Source organism: Passer domesticus, chromosome 8 (assembly GCF_036417665.1).
Source record: "Passer domesticus isolate bPasDom1 chromosome 8, bPasDom1.hap1, whole genome shotgun sequence".
NCBI lineage: Eukaryota > Metazoa > Chordata > Aves > Passeriformes > Passeridae > Passer > Passer domesticus.
In genome coordinates this window covers 44,472,940-44,493,902 of record NC_087481.1, presented here as the reverse complement: position 1 = coordinate 44,493,902, position 20,963 = coordinate 44,472,940, and the positions used below count along the sequence as shown (strand labels likewise).

The 20,963-nt window shown below is 53.4% G+C and overlaps 1 protein-coding gene across 1 annotated transcript; it reads left to right on the top strand.

The window, feature by feature from the left end:
* Positions 1-20: 20 nt before the first annotated feature.
* Positions 21-20,958, top strand: ABCC2 (ATP binding cassette subfamily C member 2). The gene is made up of 32 exons (XM_064430975.1): positions 21-2,853; positions 3,401-3,574; positions 4,025-4,147; positions 5,161-5,295; positions 5,699-5,821; positions 6,151-6,206; positions 6,392-6,623; positions 7,246-7,430; positions 7,954-8,131; positions 8,614-8,868; positions 9,352-9,417; positions 9,881-10,018; positions 10,358-10,504; positions 10,762-10,850; positions 10,940-11,002; positions 11,191-11,317; positions 11,477-11,653; positions 11,760-11,927; positions 12,227-12,413; positions 13,259-13,391; positions 13,817-13,922; positions 14,157-14,376; positions 14,848-15,002; positions 16,372-16,527; positions 16,628-16,827; positions 17,471-17,597; positions 18,029-18,130; positions 18,229-18,372; positions 18,621-18,779; positions 19,018-19,184; positions 19,537-19,731; positions 20,164-20,958. Exons 1-32 carry the CDS (start codon positions 2,812-2,814, stop codon positions 20,291-20,293), a joined length of 4,659 nt encoding a protein of 1,552 aa, XP_064287045.1. The 5' UTR covers positions 21-2,811; the 3' UTR covers positions 20,294-20,958.
* Positions 20,959-20,963: the final 5 nt, after the last annotated feature.

The following is a 20,963-nucleotide window of genomic DNA, read 5'->3' as shown; positions in this document are numbered from 1 at the left end:
GTGGGAAACACCTTAGCCACAGCTGGGAAACAAGGCCTGCTGTGGTCAGCCAGTAGCACAGGTGGGGGTTAGCAATGCAGCAGCTGTAAGCACCTGACTGATCAGGTGAGGAAGCTGTGAGCCATCCTGGGCTCTGGGTCCTCAGTGCTTGAGGTGGGGTTGGTGTATGAGATTTCCTGGGAGGACAAGCTGCTTTTTTAAGGGAGTTTCCAGGTCCTTGTCCCAGCATAAACTGCTTGTTTTCCAGATAGTGTTTGGGGAATGTGCCTGTTGGGTCATTGCTGCTTAGTCAGGATTAAAGCCTCAGACTCAGTTTCTCTGTAAAACACCCAGTGAAAGATTTAAATGGTATCAGAGGGTACATTTGAAGAGTAGGGACCTAGAAGTAAAGCACCTTTATCCATGCTGCCTGCGCTTCTGTAAAATATCACAAAGCTGAAGAGAATCCCTCTGACAACCAAGACAGTGGACCTCAGGAAGCAAATGCAGGGTACAGATGTCTCTTCCCATCTTGGCAGTAGCTTACAGCCTGTGAGGATATATGGAAAAAATGTGCTACTTGACAAGGTGGCAGCACCTTTGTCACCTTGAATAGAGTCACATTATTGAAAATCTATCATCAAGACTACGTATTTTCAGTTTAAAGGCGCATCCACTTTTTCACATTGATCCATCAAAGGTATTGGTGTCTCCCAAAACACCTTAGGAACTTAAGTTCTTAACAGAGGAGCTGGGAAGGGAATGACTGCTTAGTGCTGGTGTCAGAGCCTGCTTCAGCACTGACAGATGAGCGGGCTGTAGGAAGAATCCAAACTTGGAAAATGTGATTAAATTTATGATTATGGTCAATATAGAGAGTTCATAACAGTTCATGGCTTATGTTGAGATTTTATGAGTCATGGTCGTGATTATGATACTGGTAGCTCAATTAAGATCAGGCTACCAGTACCATAATCATGATAATTAAGGTGAGAACATTCTGCTGACCAAGCTGCCTCAGGTTTTTGAACATGGGGTGAGAACATGACAAGGCAAAAAAAGTCTTCAGAGAAGATACGAGCAGTGAGGGCTGGAGGAATTTGGTTGATTGCCTGGCAGAGACCTTTGGATCAGACCCTGTGTGAGACAGGCATGAATCAATGCCTAGTTTTGAAAAGCTGTAACGTGCTGTGAAACAGATGGCTAAAGACAGGGGAGCACAGGGAAGCTGTGGTATTGCTGGCCAAAGAGGTGCTGCTTAGCAACCTTGGTCCCAGTGGATGTTTTCTGGGTATTTTAGTGGAGGAACATTTATGGAAGGAGCTGAAGGACAGTAAAGCTTTCTAGGTTTTTAGGAGGAGCATGCCCCAGCTGTGAGGGTAGAGAAAGTGGGTTATGCTTGCTTTGAACATCAAAGAGAGGGAATCCTGTGCTGAGGGCCACGCTTCAACTCTGTTAGACCAAAGCCAGGGTGAGGATGAACTGTGACCTGTACTAAAAACAGACAAGCAATGGGATGGGGCATTATGTAGGAAGGTCATAAACAAGTGGGCCCCTTGGCAGCAGTGCTCCAAGTGGTTTTGAGCAAGGCCAGAGGACACCTGTGCCAGTGCCAGACAGAAGAACCACATCAGCAGTCCAGATGGAGAAGGGCTGAATGACTGCTCCATTCACTTCTTACTCATTGCATCAATTTATAGCTCTCAGGAGCAGTGTATTGGTTCTGGCCTGGAGGACGTAGCACTAGGGGTAGTTTTATTTACAAAAACATGTGGATTTAATCAGAGAAATTGCTAATAATTAACCACTGAGTTGGACATTGAGCCTTTCTTTGGTATTGATGGTTCCCGAGGAATTACTCATCGTTTCACCCTTGACTTCTAAGTTATCTTGTAACTCTGTGTACAACGAGACAGGACAATAATTACAGTCACCCTACTGTCCTCTTTTATCTACTGTTCTTCAAGAGCACACATGATAACGCAAATCCTGTTCCAGCCTTAGTAGCACTGTCCCCACGTGTCCTGTCACACCTAGGCCTTCCTGAGCAACAAGGGTTCAGTGGCAATCGATCTCCTTGGGATTCGTCCTCTTTCTGTCAGATGTTGGGGGTTACCTTGGGATGAAGATTCAAAATCTCTTTGGGGTTTTGTGGTCAGCCAACTGCCATAGCACAGACAACATGGAAGTGTGGGAAAGAAAGAAGCAAAAGAAGGAATTTGGAAAATCTTCAGGCTCTGGAGACTGGAAATTAGTAAAAGGGATCTGGATCCTGAAGACTCCGAAAGATCAGTGCAGCATATGGTGAGCTCAGCTGTCAGACACTGCAAATTCCCAGGCCAGGGGCACTCACTGCTGGTGTCACAGGCCCCCTTGCCAGGTGGCATCAGCCACTGTGAGACCACCGTTTGCTGGACTTTTTGTTGGCATTCAGCAGGCTTCTCACCAGAGAGGTATGTTGTACCAAAGTAACGTCTTTAGCAGGTCCAGATGAGTTTGTGTGCGTTGGTGTGCACTGATCAAGTCTATGGTTCCTGAGCAATGGCTGTGGTGTCCTGCAGTGACTCACTTCTCTCTATCTCCCCTTTGGTCTCTTTCTTGGATCCTCCTCTCCTCCCTTCTGTGGCTGTGCAGCTTCCCAAGCCCTTTTGGTCACTGCTTTGGTTTGTAGGGTTGTGCAACAGCACCAAGTTAATAAATAACTGTGGGTCATCAGAGTTTTTGTCCCAAGACCGCTTGAGGGTGTGGGGGGACTTTTATCCCAGCATCTGCCCAGGTCTCTCAGTTGGGCAGAGCGAGAGGAAGGAGCTGCCGTTTCTTCTCCCCTGAGCTATGTCAGCAGCCCTGGAGAAGTTCTGCGGCTCCGTCTTCTGGGTGAGTGACTGCATCATCCCCAGTGCCTGTTCTTGGCGTAGGACACCCTCTGTGGGGGGAGAGCAGTGGATTCCAAGACTCACAGCCTGTCCTGCCAGTGAGACCCACGTGCTGGTGGTCGGCAGAGGTTCTGGGGTTTATCCAGGAGTGCCATGGCACTGAGTTCGGTGCACTGCCTGCACTGTTCACCAGGCAGTGAGACAGTGACATCTCTCTGACTGAGCTCTGTCCTGTTTTAGCCTTCCTGGGAACACAGGACAGCCTGTACGGACTTCTGGAGAAGGATTTCGATTCAGCTGCTTCTGCTGGCTTGGCTCCAGCACGGGGTGGCCATCTCTCATTCAGGCAGAGAGATGGGGATGGGGATAGTGCTCGGACCATGGCCACATGCTGAAATGCTCAGCCAGGAGGGTGGGTGTTGAAGGAGGGATGCAATGGCGTGGAGCTGGGTGGGCAGAACCTGTAGGAGTGTTGGCTCTTGTCCTGTGTGGCAAGTGAGAGTCAAGCCATCTCATGTGACGTGGTGTTCTGTCCTTGCTGCCCCCAGAATGATTCCTACCTTGCTCGTCCGGATGCTGACCTGCCGGTGTGCTTCCAGCAGACTGTGCTGGTCTGGATCCCCCTTGGCTTCTTCTGGGTTTTGGCCCCATGGCAGCTCCTGCCCATGTGTAAATCCAGAGCTAAGAAATCCTCTGTGACCAAACTCTACATCATCAAACAGGTACAGTGGAGCTGAGGGGGCCCAGATGACAGGCTGGAGCAGCCTGAGGTGTTGGTGGTATGAGTGGCAAGACTGTGCTACAGTCAGGTGTGGGATGGAGAGATGAGAAGTGTGGGAGGGAAGGAGCAATGAGATAGGGAACCATCTGGGACAGAAATTAAAGGGGAGTCCAGCAGGAGGCATATCTGGTACAGAGGGCATAACAGGGAGGGATGCACTGGGAGGGAGGGTAGAGTGTGTATTGGGGCCTCTCTTGTGGGCTGCTACCTTCCAAACTGAAAATGACCGCAGTGCTCCTGTGGAGCTGTGGCACATTCACGGGGTTGAAAGCTGCCCCAGCCAGCTCTGGGCTGGAAAGGGTGTGAGGATGTGCGGATGTATTTTATGCCGACCTCTGTTGTCTCCCGGTGCTTCCCAGTGTCCCCAATGGGCTGGCCTCTCTCCCCACAGGTGCTGGCTGCCCTGCTGGTGCTGACGGCAGTGGCGGGGCTGGCCCTGGCCTTTGTGGACGCCGAGCAGGGCGCTGTGCCAGCTGTGCAGTACACCAACCCCAGCCTGTACATCGCCACCTGGGTAAGGGCTCAGCCTGAACGTGCTGTGTGTCACAGGGACACCGTGAGACTGCAGCCCCAAGCAGAACAGGGCTTCCCTAGCACGGAGATCAGAGGGAAGCTGTGTCCATGGGGCAAGGGTGGCCTGGAAATTGGGTAGGACTAGCCCCAAACCTGTGTGGGTGGTGCACGAGGGTGATATGTTGAGGGCAGGTGCCTGGTTACAGTGCTCGCTGCTGTCATCCTTAAAACTGGGATGATTCTATTCCTGCAAGTGTAGGTGAGCTCTCTGACAGAACTTTACTAGGAGCTTTTCACAGGACTGATTTTGCAGTGTAAGCATCAGACCATGGCTTGCTGCTCTGATGTCTCACAGCTTCCTTTACATTGCTGCTCAGTTTTGGGCAGAGAGCCAGGAAGTACCATGGGGTGCTCAGGCAGAGGAGAAAGCTGGCTAAAGAGGATCTAGTGGCTATTAGCTTGATGGAATATGTGCATGGCAGTTACAGATGTCTTGTGTGTGACATGGAGTATTCTAACAGTCTTAACAAATACTCAGGAGCTACACTTAAAAGCAAAATAAGACCTTCATTTGCTTTCCTTCTTATTTTGCCGCGTCATTTAGTTTCACATGCAGAGTCCATGTGAGATGATAAGGCAAGGGGACTCCTCAGAGAGGCTGCACCTCTGGAATGTGATCTGGGTTCAGTTCCAGGTCTGGAGGCAAGGTGCTGGAGACAGGGTGTGACCCCTCATGGCTTGACACGTCTGAGAATCTGGAGTGAGAACAGCTAGAAAGAGTAATAGTGTCCTGCTGTAATGTCGGGTACACTCAAACCTGATCTTATGTCTTCCTGAAGTAAACATTTGCCCTATATAATTAATTCTGAAGCTTGTGAAGGGTTGGTGGTGTGTTCAGGGTATTCAAGGCAGTGAATCCCAGCAGATCATGTGTGCTGGCATCCCAGGACACATGCTCCAAAGGCACTTTTAGAGCCAGATCTAGTCCTGCAGCTCTGATTTTCTTTCCCCCAGGTTATGGTCCTGCTGGTGCAGGATGCACGGCGCTTCTGCTTGCGCAGAGATTCGGGGGTGCTCTTCTGCTTCTGGAGCCTCTCCCTTCTCTGTGGGATTCTGCCGTTCCAGTCGCTCGTCCGGAGAGCCCTGCAGGTTGGGTTTGACAGGAAGCTCTGGGCTTCAACGTGCTCTTGCTCTGCTCCCAAAGAAAGCTTTTTCAGACTCTTCTCTTGACAAACTCTCTGTGGTATCACTGGGGTCCCAGCTGCCCTGGGGACCTTGGGAAACCAGAAAAGACCTGGGAGGGAATTGCTGTTTGGATTCATCCTGTCTCTTTGGGGAAGTATAAGCTCTCCAAGACTAATTTCTCCACTTAAACACTCATGGGAGGAGGTCAGGGAGAAGCAGGGAGAGGTGGCAAAGGGAAGCTGATCCAGGACTCAGAGCGAGTTTTGCACTGCTCTGTTGGGTTCAGCCAAGGGATGGATCTTGTCTCTGAGTACCAGGGACCTTGAGACAATCCCCAGAAATAACCCTGGGCTTTCCATTTCTGCAGGAACCAATCTCTGACCTGCCGCGGTTTATCCTTTTCTTCATCTCCTACGGGCTCCAGCTGCTGCTCTTCCTTGTCTCAGGCCTCTCAGATATTGCCCCAGAAACAAAGGAAATCGGGAAGAAGGTGTGAGGACTGCCTGGGACTGGGTTTGGGGCACCACGTCCTGAGCGTTGTGTGGGGCAGGGCAGGCTCCATGCAGGTTCCAGGCTCCTTGGGAAGACCTGAAGGCTTCAGCACAGGGCCCAGCAAGAGCTGGAGCCTGCAGCATGGGGCATCTGCATGTGTGTCCAGGGTGGGCTGAGGCTGGCTCTGAGCTGAGGTTTCTGGGGCTGGAGCTGGCATGGTTTGAAACCTATGAGGCTCCTTAATGGCTGGGGCTGCTAAAGCAGCTTTTGTCAAAACCAGCCCCCAGATAAACAATATCTCAGTGTCCTCTTTGCTTTGTACCACAGAACCCAGAGGTGACAGCCTCCTTCCTGAGCTCCATCACCTTTGAATGGTACAGCAGGTGAGCAGGGCTCTGAGGGAGGTCGGGCTGGCAGAATGCAGGGGTGCCTCAGGGGAGCCTGCAGCACAGGCTGGGGGAGGCACCATGTCGGGTGCAGCCTGAGCCCATGGCCAGGGTGGTGTGAAGGCTCTGCATTTGCAGCAAGGTGTCTCCAACGAGTGTCACTGGATTTCTCTGTCCCACAGAATGGTTTTCAAGGGCTATCGCAAGCCTTTGGAGATAGAGGATGTCTGGGAATTGAAAGATAAAGACAAGACAAAGGCTCTTCACACTGCTTTTGAGAAGAACATGAAGACTGCGATGCAGAAGGCCAGAGCAGAACTGGAGAAACAGAAACGCAAGAAGAGACGGCAGGAGGGTGGCCCAGACCATGGGAACAGCCTGAGCAAGGCCCAGAGCCAAGACATCCTGGTGCTGGTAAGTCCCTTCCTGCTCTTGGCCTTGTATGAGACTGAGACATCCAGGTCAAGCCTCAGGGAGTAGGGTCACCTCACATCCCTGCAGCCCTCTTGGCTGGTGTTCCCTTCTTTGATCCTGCAGGACCATGGGCAAGGATAGGGGAAACCATGTCAGGGTCTTCCTGTCATGTCTTTGGCAGATCCCCATATTTTGAGAGACCAAGAATGTCTCCATCTTTCTGCCTTACCTAAAGACAGGAACCACCCTCAAATCTGCAGTACAAGCAGCTCCCTTATGTCTATCTACCTCAGATACTTTTGAGCAATAAGGTCAGAGGGAACATCAGTCTGTGACCACCCCTGGCCTCAGATTCTTTGTGATTTTTGCCTGATGTTTGGCCTGAGAGGTTTGGGCTGGTTTGGGTTTTAACAATTGTCTTTGGTACAAAAGAGAAGGTGCTTATCCTGGGTGTGTATGACATAAGCAGAGATCAGTGAAAGGGAGTGTGGCAGGAGCTAAAGCTAAGGCTTTGTTCAGGATACCTGATCTGGGGTCAGTGAGGTGCTGCCCTGAAGCATCCTTCCAGATGCAGGACACCTGCACAGCCAGCTCCCTCACCTCTGTGTGGGCTTCCCTCTAGGAGGAGAAGCAGCCAAAGAAGAAGAAGAAGAAGGGAGACAACGAGGACTCAGGCCCTCCCAAGGATTACCCCAAGGGCTGGTTGATGAAAACCTTGGGCAAGACCTTCCAGCAGAATCTCCTGCTAGCAGTGGCATTCAAGCTGGTGCATGATGCCCTCGTGTTTGTCAGTCCCCAGCTGCTGAAGTGAGTCCTTTCTCTGTCTCTGTCCTGACTTTGCACCCAGTCCCACCAACTCCCAGTGTGTGCCTCTCCCAGCCGCAGACCCCGGGGACATTTTGTACCCTCACCAAAAATGGGAGAATGTGTTTGGGTACAGTTTAACAAATAAGTGATTTGAGCTGGCTGCCAGCTCTTATGTGTAATACCCTGCTCCCCTGCATCCTGATGTGCAGCCCTGCTCCCTCCCTGGAGTCCCAGCTCTTCTTTGGGGCTCTCCAAGAGTCAGTGCAGCTCAGCCCAGCAGGGCCTCCCTGGTTTGTTTTGCAGAGCAGCACAGTCTCTGTGCTGTGGATGACCTTCCATTAGTGACCCTCTGCCATGTCTGTGGCAGAACAGGGCTCCCAGCTTGCTGACCATCGAGCCAGCTCTCTGGGGCAGGGTTTTGCTCACCACTCCTGTGAGGATGCTCCCCCTGCATTCACTTGGAGCATGCTGCTTGGGTCTGTCTCAGGAGGGTGTGTGTCTCACGAGCTTCCTTCCCTGCCAGGCTGCTGATTGCCTTTGTGTCAGACGAGGACGCCTTTGCCTGGCGGGGCTATTTGTATGCCATCCTGCTCTTCCTGACAGCAGTGATCCAGTCCCTCTGCCTGCAGCAGCACTTCAGCTTGTGCTTCCAGCTTGGCATCAATGTGCGAGCCAGTCTCATCGCTGCCATCTACAAGAAGGTCTGTATGGTCCTGCCATCATCCCTGTTGCTTCCTCCAGGCTGGGCTGTGGATAAAATCATCCACCTGCCCCATCAGCCTGGGGTGTGTGCACTTCTCTCCTCAGAAAGTGCAAGGAGAGCTTGGGGGAACCCACCCAGCACTGAGGACACTGTGAGCCCTAGTTCTGTTTGGGAGCTGGGTGCTGCAGCCATGTGTTTGACAGCTGCCAGGGGCTGAGGCAGCTTTCTCTTCAGAGCAGTGCAACACGCAGGGCAGGTGCCACTAGGATTGCTGCACAGGGGTGCTTTCCTTTGCACCCAGCACCCAGCGGCTCCAGGTGTGCCGGCAGTGAGGAGAGCACTGGTGCCCAGTACAGAGGCACCAGGAGCAAACACAGAAGTGGTTTCAGCCTGGTCTGCTGATTCCCTGCTCTGAGCCATGCTGCTGGCAGCAGGGCTGCTCCCAGCCTGGCTTGTGCTGACTGTGCTTTCTCTTTCCAGTCGCTCACCATGTCCGGAGCCACCCGCAAGGAGTCCACGGTGGGGGAGACTGTGAATCTGATGTCAGCGGATGCCCAGAGGTTCATGGACTTGGCCAACTTTATTCACCAGCTGTGGTCATCCCCCCTGCAAATTATCCTGTCCATTGTCTTCCTCTGGGGAGAGCTGGGCCCCTCTGTTTTGGCTGGCATTGCAACCTTGTTGCTGCTCCTCCCCATAAATGCCTTCCTGGTTGCCAAGTCCAAAACCATTCAGGTCAGTGGTGGGTGAAATGTCCTCCCTGGTCTCCCACATCCAACCCCACTGTTGCTCCCCTCTCTCATTTGCCACACTCCCTACCCTTTGCTATTGTGCTGTGGATCTTTCCCAGCCCAGGAAGTTGGTCTCACTTGGGCTGGGGGTGCCTCTAGCCTGAGCCAGAGGTGATCAGCTGCCATGAGCAGGAGATAGGTGAGATCTCTTCTACCATCACAGCTGAACTGGAGCCAGACTGGGCACAGCCTTAAGGGCTAAAAATGAGATATTGCCAGGCATAAGATAAAGCTTTAGCTTCTACTTGACAGCAGGGGGGTGTTTTTCCCCAACTTGTCCAGAGCCACAGGGAGCCAAGACTCAGATTCATGCGATGACTTCTCTGGGCTGTGGAGCCCATCCTTCCCTTCCCTGTGGCAGCCCAGATGTATTTCCAAGGGTGACTTGCTGTCTGGTTCAGGTGGTGTCTGACTCTTCTGTTTGTAGGAGAGGAACATGAAGAACAAGGACGAACGCATGAAAATTATGACTGAAATCCTCAATGGAATCAAGGTGGGCAATGGAGTGGAGACTCTGGGCAGCTGCTGCACTCCTCTTCTTGGTGCTCTGTACCTGGAGGCAGCACACCTCTAGAACCCTACAGCACCAGTGTTAGTCTGGCTTGGGGGCCCTGTGTCTGGGTCTCAGCAATTCCCTTGGCTGCCTCATCTTTTGAAAAGTTGGCTGGGGAAGAGCTCCTGATACTTGGACTAATACTTGGGAGCCAAGAGAGGGTTTTCTGGATGGCTGTGGCAGTGGCATGGTGATAGAGGAGCTGGCAGTGACCTGTAAGCTGAGACTGAGGGAGTGGGAGTGCAGTGGGGAAATGCTATAAGCAGGACAGGAGAGGGGAGATGCAGTGGTCAAGGAGGCTTCTGAGCAAGCCAGGTGATGGAGGTGCTGGCCACCAGTGAGCTGAGTGTGGAGGTGGGCATTCCTGTGAGACCAGCATCCGCTCACCCTGCTCTTCCTGCAGATCCTGAAGCTGTTTGCCTGGGAGCCCTCCTTTGAGAAGAGAGTTAACAAGATCCGGGGACGTGAGCTCAAGGACTTGGTGACCTTCGGTTACCTGCAGTCAGTCTCTGTCTTTGTGTTCACATGTGCTCCTTCCCTGGTGAGTGACAGCAGCCCTGGGGAGGGGAGGGGGCACCTTCCTCTGAGCTGGGGCTGGGCTGTGGCCAGGGGGATGGGAAATATTTGGAACCTCAGCTGCAGTGTTTCTGCAGCAAGGAAGGGGCTGGCTGGTGGATATGGATTATGGTTCTGGTTGCTGGCAGGAGAGGTGTGGTGGAAAGGGGTCCCATTGGGGTGGTGAAATGGGGCCCAAAGGAGAACAGAAGCAGGAGGGGAACAGGTCCCCAGCACGAAGGCACTGCTGAGGCCTTGGGGTAGTTTGAAGGTCAGGGCTGCACACAAACACACTGATGGTGGCTTTCCCTTATATCTGTCCTAGGTCTCCTTGGCAAGCTTTGCTGTCTATGTGCTTGTGGATGAGAACAACATCTTGGATGCACAGAAGGCCTTCACTGCCATCTCCCTTTTCAATGTGCTGCGCTTCCCCATGGCCACGCTGCCCATGGTGATCTCCTCCCTGGTGCAGGTCAGGCCTCACGTAGGGCAGGGGGTGTAGGGTGATCCTGTGACCTCTGTCCAAACCAGCAGTCGGGGCTCAGGTGTGTGATGGACCCCCAGGCGTCAGTGCACAGGACTCTGCTGGCAGTGGGGTGGGACAGGACCCACATGCATAACACAGCTTGGGCCCAGAGATTGGGTGGGGACTGTGATGGGATGCTCTGCTTAGGGGCTCCTGCCAGCCCATGCCCATGTGCCATCCTCATCCTCTTTCTACCCTGGCAGGCCAATGTGTCGAAGGAGAGGCTGGAGCGCTACCTGAGTGGAGAGGACCTGGACACCTCAGCTATCCACCACAACCCCATTGCAGGCAGGTGAACCTCCAGATTACTCTCCGTGGGCCTCAGGCTGGCCCTGCCCTGGCCTTTCCCCTCTCTGAGGGACGTGTCTCTCTGGCAGGCAGCGCTGTGCGTTTCTCAGAGGCCACCTTTGCCTGGGAGCGGGACGGCAACGCTGCCGTAAGAGAGTGAGTGCTCTGTGCCACATCAGGGGCAGAGGGCTGGGCAGGGGGAGGCTTTCTGTGTCATTAGCTGGGGAGGGCTGTCACCTCTCACAGTGCTGCTAGGTATGAGTGTCCCAGAGACACTGCCCTGCCCAACAGGAACTGACAGGTGACCTGGCAGTGCTGCGTCCTCAGCCCTCGTGTCTTTGCAGTGTCACCCTGGACATCACACCTGGGAGCCTGGTGGCTGTGGTGGGGGCTGTGGGCTCAGGCAAATCTTCGCTGGTGTCAGCCATGCTTGGGGAGATGGAGAATATCAAGGGACATATCAACATCCAGGTGAGAGGAGGCGGCTGGTGCACAGGGACTGCCTGGGAGCTCAGCAGAGAAGTAGAGCAGGACTGTCCCAGAGTGGTGGCTCAGGGCAAGGAAGGCTGCAGGAGGTGTCAGTGCTCAGGCTGATCCCTGACATGTAGCTGTTCTTGTCTCTTCTGCCAGGGTTCCCTGGCCTATGTCCCCCAGCAGGCCTGGATCCAGAATGCCACACTGAAAGACAACATCATTTTTGGGTCAGAACTGGATGAAGCCAGGTATCAGCAGGTCCTCAAGGCCTGTGCCCTCCTTCCAGACCTGGAATTGCTGCCTGCAGGTGATCAGACAGAGATTGGAGAGAAGGTATCAGCCCCGGGCACCATGGGTTTCTGATAGCACCTGCAGCAGAGGTCAGAGCTGTTGCCCTGTGCCAGCCCCAAGTCCAGCGAGGTCCTTCCCTTCCTTCCAGGGCATCAACCTGAGTGGGGGCCAGAAGCAGCGGGTCAGCCTGGCCCGGGCGGTGTACAGCAACGCAGACATCTACGTCCTGGATGATCCGCTCTCTGCCGTGGACGCCCACGTGGGCAAGTACCTCTTCGAGCACGTGCTGGGGCCAAGAGGGCTGCTGCAAAAGAAGGTGAGCACCCATACCCTTCAGCAAACCCCCAGCCAGGCAGGAGTGGCACTGGCATGGTGTTAGCCATCTGAGGAAGTCTGAGGTTGCTTGCCTGGGCCAGAGAGGAGTCCTGCGGCTTTCACGTGGGGCTTCAGCAGGCAGGAGAGGCCTCAAGATTTCCCAGAGGGGTACCCTGTGTCCTCACAGCCAGGCATTGCTAAGCAGACAAGTCCCCAAGTGGGAGATGGAGAGCCTGCAGGGCCATGGCTGGGGATGAGGGGTGCTCTGATGATCACTACCCTGCAACCCCTTTGTTGCAGACACGGATCTTGGTGACGCACAGTATCAGTTTCCTGCCCCAGGTCGATAACATTGTGGTGCTGGCAGGAGGAGCAGTGTCTGAGCATGGCTCCTACAGCACCCTGCTTGCAAACAAGGGGGCCTTTTCCCAGTTCCTGAACTTGTATGGAAATCAGGAGGAGGATGTTTCAGAGGAAAATACTGCAGGTACTGGGAACACAGTGGGGCTGGGCTGTTGGAGTGGCTGTGCACGTATCTTGGGGATATGAAGGTCTGATGTGTCAGCCTGACCTGGCCCTATCCAGCCCAAGCACCAATGGTGGCTGCTGTGAATTCCTCTCAGATCCTGGCAATCAGCAGCACAATAACTTCCTGACTAAGATTTGCATTCAGGCATTATGTTGAACATCCAGCACAGGACCTGTTTAAATTTTTTACTCCCTTTTTAGTTCCTTTATTATGGGTCCTAAAATCTTATGTGGCAACAGGCTCCATATTTTTGTGATGCTGGGGTCAGAAAGATCCTTTAGTTTGTTCTGAACATCCCACTGGATAATATTTCATTTTATCATTTCCTCCAGCGCTATGGGGAGGAGTGGTGTTAGGTCAGGTAGGTGCTTACCCTGTCAGAGCTCAGCCCAGTTGTCCAGCTGCAGCCTGGCTATTCCCAGTATGTCTTCACAGGGCCCACCTCCACCTGCTCAAGGAGATGCTTCTGAGCTGGAGTGGTATGATCTATCAGATCTTGCACTTACTAAACTAGCACAAATCCTCTGCTTGAGGTCGGGCCAGTGGTGCTGGGAGAAGTCAGCAGGAGGGATTGCCTCTGTGCAGGCCTTTAGCCCTGTGTCCCCTATCAGTTCTCCCTCCAGCAGAATGCATTTCTTCCTCCTCCTGCTGTGCTGGTCCTGTAGCAAGGTTGGAGAAGGTGTGATATGTGGTGGTAGGACAGAGCCTGGGCCTGGGGTACGGCACAGAGCAGGGGTGTGGTGTGTGGGATCTGCTCTTTGCTCAGTGCCTGACCCTACCTTCCCTCATCCCTGTGCTTGTAGCTGTTGCTTTAGCTGGGGATGAAGAGGAGGCTGATGAAACTGTTGATCCTTGCATGGAGGAGCACACTGAAGATGTGGTGACTATGACCCTGAAGAGAGAGGCCAGCATCCATCAGAGAAAACCGAGTCGCAGGTGGGCCATGACCTAAGCTCTCAGCTCTTTCTCCTGCCACATGCACTGCTCCCTCAGAGACAGGGATCGGGGGGCTTCCCAGGGAGTTCCAGCTGGGAGCCTCCCTGCCTGCTCCTACCACAAGCTGCTCTAGGTCAGGAGCATCTGATTTTGTCTTTACTCACACCAGTGTGCCACAGCCTTACTCTGCAGTCTTCCCTGTCACTCATGCTGAGGGCTAGTTTTGCCTTTGGGAATGAGGCTTTAATTTTATGGCTGCACATGCCTAGTGCTTTCACAAAGCTCACTCAAAGCTGCCTCAGTTAGCACATTATTTTCCAGAGGACTCCACCACTGAAGACCCAGTACAGCACAGGGATGGACCCCCAGGAGACTGGGACCATTCCAATACCCTGTGACTAATGGTACTCATCACTTCCCTCTAGCCTTAGTAAAAGGAGCACCAGTTCCCAGAAGAAGGCCCAGGAGAAGCCCCCAAAGAAGCTGAAGGGACAGCAACTGATCGAGAAAGAAGCTGTGGAAACCGGCAGGGTGAGGAGGATGGAGGGACGAAGCACTGTGCTGCCCTGGCTCAGTGCTGCCCGCCCTGACTGTGGCTCAGAGAAGCTGGTGTGGGCTTCCACAGCCAAGAGACACGAAGGAGACAGAGCTGCCTGGGACTGGTGGGTGGGGTGGTGGAGGGGAGCGCTGTGGGCAGCAAGGTGGAGTCCCAAGGCTGTGCTGGGTGTCATTGCCTGCGGTCTGATGGGCTCAGTTGGTCCACAGGTGAAGTTCTCCATGTACGTGCGGTACCTGCGTGCTGTTGGCTGGTGCTTCACCTTCTGGATCATCATGGGCTACATTGGACAGTACGTTGCCTACGTGGGGAGCAACCTGTGGCTCAGTGACTGGACGGACGACTCGGTGCGCTATCAGAACCAGACCTATCCCACGCAGCAGCGGGACCTGCGCATCGGTGTCTTCGGGGCACTGGGCGTGTCACAAGGTGAGTGTGGGAGGACAGCAGTTCCCACTCACCTCATGGTGTGGTCCAGGAGGGATATGGCTTGCAAGGCCTGCAGCCAGCAGTGTGGTAAGGAGCAGGGGACCCAGGATTTTGTTCATTTGCCTGCTGCTGCCCTTCCTTACAGCCCCTGGCTGAATTGTGGACACACACCAGTGTGAAAGCAGCATAAATTGCCCCAAGCCTGTGTTGCCCCCTCAGTTTAAGATCATTTTCCTTAATCAGATTAGACATAGTGCTAGGGCCCAAGGCTTTCCAATAGGTTAGTGCTCCTCTGCTGTGCTGGCACACAGTTGCTGGGGCCTCCCAAGAAGGTGGGACGCAGGATTATCCCAGCGGCTCGCTGCAGAGCTGCTGGCTGAGCACTGCTTGGTGTGTCCATCACGCCAAAGGGTACCTGGGACCACTGTCACCCACCCATCAGCTGGTGACAGCCCTGTGCTCTCCTTGCAGCTGTCTTCCTGCTCTTTGCAACCATGCTGTCTGCCCGGGGCGCCATGCGAGCCTCCCGTGTGATGCACCAGCAGCTGCTCACCAACATCCTGCGCGCTCCCATGAGCTTCTTCGACACCACCCCGATCGGCCGCATCGTCAACAGGTTTGCCAAGGTAAGAGAACACCCCCAGCACGCAGGAGGTGTTTGTTCCACCACGTCTGCACAATGCTGGGTAGTGGCATAACCCTGCTCCTGTTGAGCACTGCACAGCTGAGCCCAGGTAAAGGCCAGGAAGGGACCAGGAGGACATGGGGATGCAAGGCTGACCACCAAACCACATCCTGGGCTCTCTTAGAAAGAGTGTGCCAAATCACAGGAAGTTGTTACCTCCTCTGCTCAGTGCTGAGGAGCTTACACCTGGATACTGTGTCCTGTTTGGAGTCACCTGGGCAAGAAGGGTGTGGAGAAACAAAAGAGGGTCCATAGTAGATGACTAAGAGAGGTAAGAGCCTGGAGCTCATGTCCCACAATGAGAAGTTCCTCTGTTTATAGACTTACAGCAAAATCTACAATCTTTTCTATCTAAGTGAAGGTCAAAAACAAAGAGAAAATGAGAAAGGAGGGAAAATACAAACAGGTAATTTCAAGTGTGCTGTTTCTCCACTTCTTCTTTGGTACTATTTATTGAATTTTGGGAATTAAATTTCTTCTTAAAATTAAACCTATGGCCTTGGGTTTACTCTGAGTTGAGGGTGTATGTGGTGCCTGGCTAGGAGATGGGACCAGCTGGAGACCTGGGTGCACCTGCATGGACCTGCAGCTTGCCCTGTCCCTCTTTTTGCTTCATTTATGCTCCTTCATCCTAGCTCTTGATGAAGATGCAGTTCTTAAAGCTGGTCTGTATAACAGGGGAATATTATAGGGGAATATTCTGTATTATTATATATTATTTATGTTAAAACATATGTCACAGGTGAGAGGGCCACAATGCATGGAGTATCACCATACAATTTCAGAAAGCTTTAGGCATTGGCCCAAACAGAGTAACACCATACCACATCAGGAGGCTTCAAGTGTCTGCCCATACAGTATCACATCACATCACATCACATCACTTCAGAAGGCTGCAAGCACCTGCTCTTCGTGTTCTTTAGCCCAACTTTTATACCCTTTATCTTACAGGCTTTGCACCTGTGTGTCCTCTTTACCCTTTGGTGATTGGTCAGTGCACTTTGGCACTCCAGGTCTCATTACCTTCAAAGCTGTTCACCTGTTTTTCACAGCTGTAGTCCCACTCCCAATTACCACAAACTGTGGACCTACAAGTTTCTCTGTTAACTCAGCTGTTCACAAGCTAAGAGCTGTGGCCCTAAATGAGGTTGTGACCATAACACCAATTCAGGATGATCTGATATTTTTGCAAATGTCTGGCACTGTGTTACCACAGGAGTGTGTAGGAACCCTGCATGTATGGGACCTTTGGGCATCTGCTTCTCTCTGGGGTCACTGACTGCTTCTCTATACTTTTTTATGTGCTCCAGGACATCTTCACAGTAGATGAGACCATTCCCATGTCCTTCCGCAGCTGGATCTCCTGTCTCATGGGCATCATTAGCACACTGATTGTGATCTGCCTGGCCACTCCATTCTTTGCTGTTGTTATCGTTCCCTTGAGCATCTTCTACTACTTTGTGCTGGTGAGAACCTGGGCCCTGAGTGAAGCTTCTGCCCTGCTGAGAGCAGTGTCTTGGTGGCTGCTGGGCTTTGTGTTGATAACCAGTCTGTCACTCGTTTCAGCGCTTCTACATCTCCACGTCACGCCAGCTGAGGCGTCTGGACTCTGTCACCAGGTCTCCCATCTACTCCCACTTCGGTGAGACAGTGTCAGGCCTTTCTGTGATCCGGGCCTATGGACACCAAGAGCGGTTCCTGAAGCAAAATGAGATCACCATGGACATAAATCAGAAAAGTGTTTATTCCTGGATAATATCAAATAGGTGAGCTTTACCACTTATGCCACAGCACAGCTTGCAGCACTTCTGCCCGCAGCTTCTAGGTCCTGAGAGAGATCCCTGGGATCCTGCAGTCCTCCCTCTTGATCTCAGCATTGAGGGTCTGTGTAGGTACTGGAGTAGTTTAGGATAGGGGCACCATCTGGGGCAGTGGGACATTTTAGGGTGATTTTGAAAGCCAAAGTATTCTCCCCTACAAAGTGTCCAGAGGCTGGGCAGGGTGAGCTGTGCAGTCAAGGGCTGAGATGCTCTTGGTGAGTTCTGAGAACAGGGATCCTCCAGGCACAGCAGGAGTGCGATGCGGGCACTTTCTGGTTTTGTATCTTACTGGTAAATGATTTGGGTGTTTGAGGGTTAAATGTTTGGGGCCCTTCTGATACACAGCATTACCAGCACAGGAGGTTATGTGAGGGACATGGACCGACATAAATGAACTTGCTTGCAGAATTGGCCACAAATGACCTGCTGTGTACATGCACCGTGGTGTGCAGTGTGCACAGCACTGGGCTCGTGGCTGGCTGTGAGGGACGCTGGTGCAGTGTGCTGTTACTGGTGGGCTGTGTGTTGGGCACAGGCAGATGCCTTCCTGCCTCTCTCACTGCCCTTCAGCCGTCCTCTCCTGGTGCAGGTGGCTGGCCATCCGTCTGGAGTTTGTTGGGAGCCTGGTGGTCTTCTTCTCTGCACTGCTGGCAGTGATTGCCAAGGGCACTTTGGAGGGTGGCATCGTGGGTCTTTCTGTCTCCTCCGCTCTCAATGTGAGTCACTGAAAGCATTTTCTCCTTCCAGGACAGGGCTGTCTCTGGGAGCTTTGGGCTGCTGGCAGGGTGCTGCCCTGCCACCAGCTCTGATCCATGGAAATGGGATTATCTGGGGTATCCCATCACCTGGGGAGTGGCTATAGAGCGGGAGGCACATATTCATCCCAGTCTGAGTAGGATATTTGCTGCCATGGGGAGGAATGAGGCCCTGCTGTGGATCAGAGATGCTGCAGCAAAGTTTTTGAAGGGTTGGGGAGAGATGGGCTGGGGAGAGGTGGTCTGGGGAGAGGTGGGGCTGTGTCTCAGCAGTGACAGTGATTAGGGCCAGGCCAGGTATGCTCATGGCCAGGACGATTCCCTGGGCTGAGGTGGGAGGTGGTTTTTCCTGGGTGCCACTGAGCTCTGCACCCTCTGATTCTGCCATGCAGGTGACCCAGACACTGAACTGGCTGGTGCGGACATCTTCAGAGCTGGAGACCAACATCGTGGCTGTGGAGCGGGTCCATGAGTACACGAAGGTGAAGAATGAGGTGAGGAATCCAGGGTCTGGGCAAACACCTGCTGCACAGCTTGGTGCTAGTCAGCATTGCAGAGTGACCCCCCCTAATGCTCCTGTGCCCTCCCGCAGGCTCCATGGGTGACAAAAAACCGTCCACCACGTGGCTGGCCCAGCAGAGGCGAGATCCAGTTCATTGACTACAAAGTTCGCTACCGACCTGAACTGGACCTGGTTCTTCAGGGGATCACCTGTAAAATTGGCAGCACTGAAAAGGTGTCTCTGGCCTCACTATGCTCTTTACAGAGACTCTGTTAAAGTTGTTTCTTCTTCTCGGCTTCAGTCCATGTGCTGGGGTGGGATGGTGATGGGATGTGGCTCCTGGGGACTTGAGCTGCAGGAAAGGAACCAAAGCAGACAGTCTGGGTGATGGTAAGGGCTGGAAGGCCCACCAGACCAAGATGGAGAGCATCTGCCCTGTTTTCTACAGCCCTGTCAGCTGGTCTAAAAAGCTTCTTCCACAGGTTGGGGTTGTGGGCCGGACCGGGGCTGGAAAATCCTCCCTCACCAACTGCCTGTTCCGGGTGCTGGAGGCGGCCGGAGGGAAGATCATCATCGACGACGTGGACATAGCAACAATTGGCCTCCACGACCTGCGCAACAACCTCACCATCATCCCCCAGGTGAGCTGATCCCCACCTTTCCACATCCCACTGCTGCAGGGCCCCTGCAGGCACTGCATGGCCTCAGTGTGTCCCTGGGTGCTGTGGACGTGCCAAAGGCCTGTGAGCAGGCTGCCACCACATCCCTTGCCAGCTGCAGGCAGTGGTGTGGGCAGGATGTGGCCACACTTGGAGGCCAGGAGCCATTGGCCCAGCTAAATGGCTGTGGTGAGGCTGAACACGGTGCTGTCCCTGGCAGGACCCTGTGCTCTTCACTGGAACCTTGCGGATGAACCTGGACCCCTTTGACCAGTACTCAGACGAGGAGATCTGGAAGGCCCTGGAGCTGGCTCACCTGAAAACATACGTGCAAGGCCTTCCTGAGAGGCTGCTGCATCTCGTGAGCGAGGCAGGGGAGAACTTGAGGTGAGCAGAGGAGCGGACGCAGGCCCAGCTCCCCTCCCTTCTCTAGATCCCAGGGGCCAGCCTGGAACAGCAGCCTCCAGCAAAGTGGCTGTCCAGGGATGATGCACAGAAGCTTCTGGAAAGTGAATATGGAAGAAAACGGCCGAGGAGTCTAGGCTCTTAAGGAGCTAGTGTGAGCCAACCCTTCTATGGTGGCCCAGAGAGTAATATGCTGAGGGACGTGGTGCTCAGGGGAGCAGATGGTCAGTGGGGAAAGGCCAGGGACAGTGTTGGGGTCAGAGCAGTGAGATGCAGTAGGCTTTTAGGTCTGCTAGCGTCAGTTCAGTATCTCATGCTCTCCATCTCATCCCAGTGTTGGGCAGAGGCAGCTGGTGTGCTTGGCCCGGGCCCTTCTCCGCAAAGCCAAGATCCTCATCCTGGATGAAGCAACAGCAGCCGTAGATCTGGAAACGGATCATTTAATCCAGACAACAATCCGGAGTGCATTTGCTGACTGCACTGTCCTTACTATCGCCCATCGCCTCCACACCATCATGGACAGCAACAGGTACCATGGGACAATACTGCAGGGCAAAGGGAATGGGGATCTGGACTCCTGGGATGGGGCGAGAGGAGCACAGCAGTGGAAGTGAGAATGCAGCCAGAGGGGCAGGGGTGGATGCAGAGTCTGGGACAGTAATACACAGTGGTGAAGAGAACAGAAGGATAGTAGGGATGCCCATGCAGAAGTGCTGCCTTTGTGGGAGAAACATTTTCTGGGATCCTTCTTTACAGCAACAGACCATAGAAACATTTGCTGTCGACACCTTATGTGTGTGACCCATAACACAGGGAGGAGGGCTGTGCCCTCGCCACTGCTGAGAGGAGAACCACACAGAGTGGCTTAGGAGGAGTGAGAGTTCGCTGGGCTGGCAGTGCTGGCACCAGCAGCACTATCCACTCGGATCCTGGGAGCTGAGGCCTTGTTCCCTTCTGGCAGGGTGATGGTGCTGCATGCTGGGCAGATTGTGGAATTCGACAGCCCCGAGGAGCTGCTCACGAAGCAGGGCTTCTTCTCCGCCATGGCAAAGGACGCCGGCATCACCGCTGCAGAAAGCACCGCTCTGTAGGCAGTGCTGCAGGGCCCGGCTGTCACAGCTCCTCCTGCTGCCACTCACCCTGCAGGCACTGCTGTCTCCCACAGCCAAGCTGCCCAGGAATTGGCCTCTCCACAGCAGGGAAGCAAGAGGGTGGCTTCTCTGGCTGTCCAGAGCCTGAGCATCGGGACTTGAGCGAACTGTTAACCTTACTACCACATCCTACCTGCTGTGCACACAAGGGTCTGGAGCTGCAGAATTTATTCCAGGATAGAGGGGAAAAGCTATCTGCCAGGCAGGGAGATCATGACCTCCAGTGGGGGTGATCTTAGTTTTTGTACTTCACCATGCCAGGTGAATCTACCTTAGAGATGCTTTAGCATTATGGAATGAAATTTACAGTTTAATCAAAGAATGAATAATTTATTCACTTTTTGTAAGTGTTTGTAGTCTTCCAACTACAAGGCTGATGTCAAGGCATATAAGCAAGCCTCAGTTTAGCTTTAAACCTGGCTAGTGCTTGGGTGGCACAGCTGCCAGCAGAGGTTACACAGAGCTGGGCAGTCCAAATGGAGAGCCACAGCTCTACTCATGCAAGAAGACTCTGTAGCAAAACCAGGGCTGCCTGCCTGCCTTCCCTGTGGCTACTTTGATTGTATGGCAAATAAATGAGCCTCTCCCTGAGGTTATCATGACCACTTGT